This window comes from Equus przewalskii, chromosome 25 (assembly GCF_037783145.1).
Source record: "Equus przewalskii isolate Varuska chromosome 25, EquPr2, whole genome shotgun sequence".
Classification (NCBI taxonomy): domain Eukaryota; kingdom Metazoa; phylum Chordata; class Mammalia; order Perissodactyla; family Equidae; genus Equus; species Equus przewalskii.
In genome coordinates, this window is record NC_091855.1 from 47059734 (window position 1) to 47068006 (window position 8273).

Genomic DNA, 8273 nt, shown 5'->3' on the forward strand with positions numbered 1-8273 from the left:
AGAAACTCAGTAGTTATTTACTTTAGTAATATCACTGAAAATACTGAGGTAATATGGTGTATGCAGGGTTCTGTTCACGAAATGATATCAAGGAAAGGGCTTTTCTGAAACAACTGGTTCCAAATCAATCAACGTACAGGCAAGGTCACTGGCCTGAGGGAGAGTTCACCAGCCCAGACCCACAGGTGGGGCATCTCAGGGCAGGAGCAAATCAACTGTTACATGGACAAAGTTGTCCGTCAGAGATGCGTGCTCACATATGTCTGTGCTGGATCCCAGGAGAGGTGAGACCGCTGATGAGACTGATGGCAACACTTAACACTTCTGTTGTCCCACTATAAAGTTCACAATGAAATTACCTGTGATCCACAATTTATATATCTTCACACTGAAATGCAGAAGGGAGAGGCCACCTCGCCGTGTCACAGAACAAGAAGAGACGGAGCTGTGTTCTGCTCTCCACCACTACTTACTCATGTGATCTCAGACACAGCCCCAGGGTTCAATGACACAGGCACTCAGGAAAGCAGCTCTCATCTACAGTTTTCAAGGGAACCTGCTTCCTGAGGTGGGAGCTTCCCTCTGACCATGAGGAAATCATCCACTTTTCAAGCCAGTCACTGGGAAGGTGAATTTCCCAGAAACACAGATGTTCTTCCACCCAACATGGGGGAAACCATGTTCACTGAATTCAAAATTCACTGTCAGTGGAAGGACAACAAGAAACAGATAGTTCTGGAATGTGTGAGTGCCCAACATACAGAGTGCTGAGCAGCTTCCACTGCCTGTCTGTTTGTGGTCAGGTGTAGGGCTGGACAATCCTCAGTGTCCACACCCTGAGTCCTGGGGCTCATGTTGTTCCTGCAGACACTCAGTTGCGCACAGGGAAAAAGCAGGATTAGGGCTCTGATGGTCATATCAACTGTGCTAGGAAAGAAACAACAGAAAAAGACTGAGTTCCCTGAAGGCAGGGTCAGCATCTTCCTCCCAGGGGGAGCCCAAGAGACTAGGACCTCTCCTAGTTTCCTTCTCCTTTTTATAGAAAGGCAACTGCCTCATGCAAATTTCCACTTAGGTCACAAGGTGTAAACAGTCACTTAAATTCAGGTTCCTCCTCACCCTGAAAATATTTTCAGGGAGTCGTGAATCTCATCTGCAAGAACATGAGTCACCTGTGGTTCTTCCTCTTTCTGGTGGCCGCTCCTACATGTGAGTGAACCAAGGACTCAGACATGAAGATATGGGGACACTGCAGTCTGACCGCATGACTTACTGTGTTTCTCTCTGTCCTCAGGTGTCCTGTCCCAGGTGCAACTGAAGGAGTCAGGACCTGGCCTGGTGAAGCCCTCGCAGACCCTCTCCCTCACCTGCACTGTCTCTGGATTCTCTTTGAGCAGTTATGCTGTATACTGGGTCCGCCAGGCTCCAGGAAAAGGGCTGGAATATGTTGGTGCTATATATGGTAGTGGAAGTGCAAACTACAACCCAGCCCTGAAGTCCCGAGCCAGCATCACCAAGGACACCTCAAAGAGCCAAGTTTATCTGACGCTGAACAGCCTGACAGGCGAGGACACGGCCGTCTATTACTGTGCGAGACACAGTGAGGGGAAGTCAGTGTGAGCCCCGACAAAAACTTCCCACAGGCAGACAGGAGGGGCTGGGCTGCAAGGGACTCAGGACACCAGGGGGCGCTCAGGACCCACCCAGTGCAGGGCTGAGCCCAGCAGCAGGTGTAGGGAGAGGCTGGGAGGCTTTCCTCCTTAGAATCTGTGCTTTCATCCTCCACCAGGGACGCTCTCCTAGGCCCTATTTTGTCAACTCTGTGTTTTATGTTTCATTCAGAATACAATATTATTATTTACTAAGAAATTAAGGTAAGATTTTCCCCTATATTCTTCTTCTGCTTGAAGGAGCTTCATACATTACTCAGGTCACCATAGTTTCAAGAAGAATTTGAAGTCGTGGATCTTGGTGAGTATGCTGAGAAGCCCTAGAGGATTTTAAATCACAAATAAATTGTTCTTCATGTTTCTATTTTACAGAGGGCAAGAGGAGCCCCATCCTCCAGCATTGTTAGCACTGCACGAATAGGTTGAGGTCTGTGCAATGTGCCCTAGTGAAGACTTCTAAGGCCAGAGTGTCCTGGTGTTGGAAACACAACGACCCTCATTATTCACAGATTCCATATTTGTAAATTCGCTTCCTCACTAAACTGTATTTCCTTCCTCAAAAGAAAACTGTTGTTATTTTTGCAGTCACTCATGGAAATGTTCATTGTGGCCAGTAATTTGAGTCACACAGCACAGACACATTCCAATTTGAGGTCACAAAGGCAGTTCTCTGCCTTCTGGTTTCAGCTCCATCAAGTAAAGAAGTTCCTTTGAGCTCAACTTGGGGCTAGGTTTTTCACATTTTTGTGCTTGTAGTGGGCAGTTTCCCTGTTTAAAGTGGCTCCTGTGCATAGTGCTGAGGTGCTGGCCAGTGTTCATATGCACAGAAAGGCTGGGAAGTGCCTTAAGGAGAAAATAGATATGTTACATAAACTTCATTCAGGCACAAGTTATACTGCCCTTGACCATGAGCTCTCTGCTAACGTATCAAATAAAAATTACCTCCAAATAAGAGGAAGACAAAACTCACTGTGTATTGGAGGCAGTCCTGGAAACCAGGCTCAATGCCAACACAACATGGACAACTGGACGTTTATGGTCAAGGAGCAGGAAGTGGTGAGTGGATAGAAAATTATGAAGAGGAGACATCAAATCAGGGTTTCTGGCAAGACCGGCTCCACATGCTTCTTCTGAAGGGAGTGCAGGCGGTCAGATTTCACCTGGAGAGAACGACGATGAGGAATTTGATCAATGTGAGGATGAGCAGATGTCAAGGGTGGGGATCCTCATTAATCCGATCATCAGGGATCTTGATAAAATAAGGCCAAAAAGATGGACACAGAGGCCAAAGTTTGAGACGTAGTTGAGAAGAACATTTTGAGGAGCTTGACTAAAGTATGGCCAAGGAGTCTGTCATCTTGTAAGAAGAGGAAAAGTGGACACACAGAGACACCAGGGGTGCACATGCACAGAGATCAGAGTCCATCTGACGACTCAGTGACAAGGTGACCGTCTGCAAGCAAAGGAGAAAGGACTTAGGAGAAACCAAACCTGATGACACCTTGATCTTGGGCCCACATAGTCCATATAGTAAGAAATAAATTTCTGTAGTTTAAGCCACCCAGTTTGTAAGCTTGTAATGGCAACCCTAGCAAACTAATACAGAAATGATGTGGCAGCAGAGTAGACATCTGTGGGGTTAAAGTATTAATTAGGATAATAGTCCAGAAAATATCTGTAGTCTAAATGTCAGAGATAAAAGAAAAAATAAAACAAAAAACATGTGAAATAAATAAAATGCTGAGAGAAAAAGACTTTTTTTCAGTCCTAGAAGTAGAAGATAGAGATATAATTGAAAAACATATTGAAGATTGGGAATTTATGGAGTGTTTTTTAATGAAAACATGGCAAGAAATAGATTCATAGCACACCTAGGCATTTTCAAAAACCTCATAGAAAATGGAATCTATTTTGGAAATCATATAGTGATGAGTTAAAGAAATACTTTGGCTTCACAGAGACACAGTAGAGCTGAGGTCTGACTGCTCAGTATACGTCAGAAAGGAAGTCATACTCAATAGAATGGAACCAATCCAATGCAGATGGTCATGTAGGCATTTCCCAGCATCATCTCCTCCACAGGAATAAAAGACTCAAGCAAAACGATCCGAATCAACTTTGTCAGAGCTGGAGACAACACTCAAATATTTACAGTAACGAAGTAAACAGTGAATAGAGAAAAAGACCACATAAAACTGTGTAATTGAGCCTTGTAATGGCTGAGCAGCAGTATCTCAATTTTGCGTTATTTTATGGTCCCTTAATGAAACATTGTGTCGATGACCTAATCTCTTATTCGAGGAGGTGTCTGCTCAGATAATTTGCTTAGTTTCAATTGGGTTGCTTCTTTTTTTTGTTCAGTTGTAAGTTTCTTGTATATTCCTGATGCAAGTCCAATACCAAATAGGAGATATGAAATTATTAATTAATTTTTTGAGGAATCTCCATACCCTTTTCCATAGTGGCTGCACCAGTTTGCATTCCCACCAGCAGTGTATGAGAGTTCTTTTTCACCACAACCTCTCCAACATTTGTTACTATTAGTTTTAGATATTTTTGTCACTCTAATGGGTGTAAGGTGATATCTTAGGGTAGTTTCGATTTGCATTTCCCTGATGATCAGCGATGATGAACATCTTTTCATGTGCCTAGTGTCCATCCATGTTTCTTCTTGGGAGAAATGTCTGTTCATGTCTCCTGCTCATTTTTTGATCGGGTTGTTCGATTTTTTGTTGTTGACTTGTGTGAGTTCTTTATATATTGTGTATATTAAGCCTGTGTCCGATGTATGACTTGCAAATATTGTTGCCCAGTTAGTGGGCTGTTTTTTTGTTTCAATCCTGTTTTCATTTGCCTTGAAGAAGCTTTTTATTCTGATGAAGTCCCATTGTTTATTCTTTCTATTGTTTCCCTTCTCTGAGAAGGCATGGTGTCCGAAAAGATCCTTTTAATACTGATGTCAAAGAGTGTACTGCCTACATTTTCTTCTGGAAGCCCTAGGGTTTCATGTCTCACCATTAGGTCTTTGATCCATTTTGAATTTATTTTCGTGAATGTTGAGAACGAATGGCCAATTTTCATTCTTTTACATGTGGCTTTCCAGTTTTCCCAGCACCATTTGTGGAAAAGACTCTTTTCTCCATTGTATGCCCTCAGCTCCTTTGTTGAAGATAAGCTGTCCGTAGATGTGTGGTTTTATTTCTGTGCTTTCAATTCAGTTCCATTGATCTGCGCACCTGTTTTTATACCAGTATTGTGCTGTTTTGATTACCGTAGCTTTGTAGTATGTTTTGAAGTCAAGGATTGTGATGCCTCCCGTTTTGTTCTTTTTTCTCAGGATTGCTTTAGCAATTTGGGGTCTTTTGTTGCCCCATGTGAATTTTAGGATTCTTTGTTCTAATTCTGTAAAGAATGTCTTTGGGATTCTGATTGGGATAACATTGAATCTGTAGATTGCTTTAGGTAGAATGGACATTTTAACTATGTTTATTCTTCCAATCCATGTACATGGAATGTCTTTCCATCTCTTTATGTTGTCAACCATTTCTTTCAGAAAAACCTTGTAATTTTCATTGTATAGGTCTTTCACTTCCTTAGTTAAATTCACTCCAAGTTATTTTTTTCTTTATGTAGCGATTGTGAATGGTATTGTGTTCTTGAGTTCTTTTTCTGTTAGTTCGTTATTAGAGTATAGAAATGTTACTGATTTGTGCAAATTGATTTTTACCCCTGCAACTTTGCTGTGGTTGTTGATTACTTCTAAAAGTTTTCCAGTGGATTCTTTGGGGTTTTCTACATACAAGATCATGTCGTCTGCAAACAGCAAGAGTTTCACTTCTTGCCTCCCTATTTGGATTCCTTTTATTCCTTTTTCTTGCCTAATTGCTTTGGCCAAAACTTCCACCACTATGTTAAATAAGAGTGGTGATAGAGGTGATAGATAAGGTTAGATAGAGAGTGTCTCGTTCCTGTTCTCAGGGGGATGGCGGTCAGTTTTTGCCCATTGAGTATGATGTTGGCTGTGGGTTTGTCATATAGGACTTTTATTATGTTGAGGTAGTTCCCTTCTATCCCCATTATGCTCAGAGTTTTGATCATAAATGGCTATTGGATCTTTTCAAATGCTTTCTCTGCATCTATTGAGATGATCATGTGGTTTTTATTCCTCAGTTTGTTGATGTGGTGTATCCCGTTGATTGATTTGCGGATGTTGAACTATCCCTGTGTCCCTGGTATGAATGCAACTTGATCATGATTTATGATCCTTTTGATGAATTGCTGGATTCGGGTTGCCAAAATTTTCTTGAGAATTTTTCATCGATGTTCATTAGCGATATTGGTCTGTAGTTCTCTTTTGTCATGCTGTCCTTGTCAGGCTTTGGTACCAGCGTGATCTTGGCCTCGTAGAATGTGTTAGGAAGTGTTCCAGCCTCCCTAAGTTTTTGGAATAGCTTGAAAAGGATAGGTATTAAATCCTCTCTGAACGTTTGGTAGAATTCCCCAGGAAAGCCATCTGGTCCTGGGGTTTTAATATTTGGGATGCTTTTGATTGGTGTTTCAATCTCGTTCCTTGTGACTGGCCTGTTCAAATTGTCTGCTTCTTCTTGAATGAGCTTTGGGAGATTGTAGGAGTCCAAGAATTTATCCATTTCCTCTAGGTCATCCATTTTGTTGGCATATAATTTTTTGTAGTATTCTCTTATAATCCGTTGTATTTTGTGGAGTCTGTTGTTATTTCTCCTCTTTCATTTCGGATTTTGTTTATTTGAGCTTTCTCCCTTTTTTTCTTTGTAAGTCTGGCTAGGGGTTTGTCAGTTTTATTTATCTTCCCAAAGAACCAGCTGTTTGTTTCATTTATCCTTTCTACTGACTTTTTTGTTTCAATAGCATTTATTTCTGCTCTGATTTTTATTATTTCTCTCCTTCTGCTGACTTTGGGCTTTGTTTGTTCTCCTTTCTTTAATTCCATTATGTTTAGTTTAAGACTGCTTATTTGGGATTTTTCTTGTCTGTTAAGATGTGCCTGTATTGTGATGAATTTAGCTCTTAATGCATCTTTTGCTGTATCCCATATGAGTTGATATGGCATGTTATCATTTTCAATTGTCTCCAGGTATTTGTTGATTTTTTCTTTAATTTCTTCAATGATCCATTGCTTGATCAATAGTGTATTGTTTAGTGTCCACATCCTTGTGCCATTCTCAGCTTTTTTCTTGTAATTAATTTCTAGCTTTATAGCATTATGATCAGAGAAGATGCTTGTTATTACTTCAATTTTTTAAAATTTGTAGACGCTTGCCTTGTTTCCCAACATATGGTCTATCCTTGAGAATGTTCCATGCACACTTGGGAAGAATGTGTATTCTGCTGTTTTTGTAGGAAGTGTTCTATATATGTCTATTAAGTCCAATTGTTTTAGCTTTCCGTTTAGCTCCACTGTTTCTTTGTTGATTTTGTGTCTGGATAATCTGTCCATTGATGTGAGTGACGTGTTGAGGTCCCCTACTATTATTGTGTTATTTTTAATATCTTCTTTTAGGTTTGTTAATAGTTGCTTTATGAACTTCGGTGCTCCTGTGTTGGGTGCACAGATATTTATGTGTTATTTCTTCTTGATGAAGTGTCCCTTTGATCATTATATTGTCCCTCTGTGTCTCTCTTTACCTGCCTTATTTTGAAATCTGTTTTGTCTGATATAAGTATTGCGACACCTGCTTTCTTTTGTTTGCTATTAGCTTGGAGGATTGTCTTCCACACCTTCACTCTGAGGCTGTGTTTGTCCTTGGGGCTGAGGTGTGTTTCCTGGAGGCAACAAATTGTTGGATCTTGTTCTTTAATCCATTTTGCCACTCTGTGTCTTTTTATTGGACGATTCATTCTATTTACATTGAGGGTGATTATTGATGCATGAGGGCTTAATTCTGTCATTCTGTCACTCGTTTTCCAGTTTTCCTGCATTACCTTTGTCTCTTGCCCTGTGTGTTTTAGCCTACCTGTTGACTTCTGCAATTTCTCATGCTGAGTTTCTTAGATTTTTCCTTATTTATGTTTTGTGTCTCTGTTCTGTTTTTCAGTTTAGGGGCTACCCTGAAGTTTGTATTCAGAATCTCGTGTATAACATAGTCCATTTTCTGGTGGTCTCTTACTTACTTGCCCTAGACTGATTTAGTCCCTTTCCTCTTCCCTCCTAAATTATTATTTTCATTTTATTCCAGCTACTGTTGTGAGTTTGTGGTTAGAGTGATAAGATTGTCTTTGCTTTGGTGGTTTCCTTCCCTTTATCCTAATGCTATAGTTGAGTATTTGCTATCGTATTCTGATTCGATCTATTTGTTTCCCTACTCTGTGATTTGTGACTCCTTTCTCCTTTTTTTCTTTTTCCAGGTATGACAGCCTTCTTGAGGATTTCTTGTAGTGGAGGCTTTTTGATTACAAAGTCCCTTAGCTTTTGTTTGTCTGGAAAATGTTTAACTTGTCCCTCATATCTGAAGGATATTTTTGCTGGATAGAGTATTCTTGGCTGAAGATTTTTATCCTTTAAATTTTGAATATATCATTCCATTCTCTCCTAGCTTGTAAGGTTTCTGTAGAGAAATCCGCAGA

The 8273-nt window shown here is 40.5% G+C and overlaps 1 gene segment (V, D, J or C); it reads left to right on the forward strand.

Annotated features, from left to right (window-relative positions):
- Positions 1–1058: 1058 nt before the first annotated feature.
- Positions 1059–3230, forward strand: LOC103544819 (immunoglobulin heavy variable 4-59-like). The segment is given in 2 exon segments: positions 1059–1209; positions 1295–3230. Coding segments are annotated over 2 exon segments (372 nt in total).
- Positions 3231–8273: the final 5043 nt, after the last annotated feature.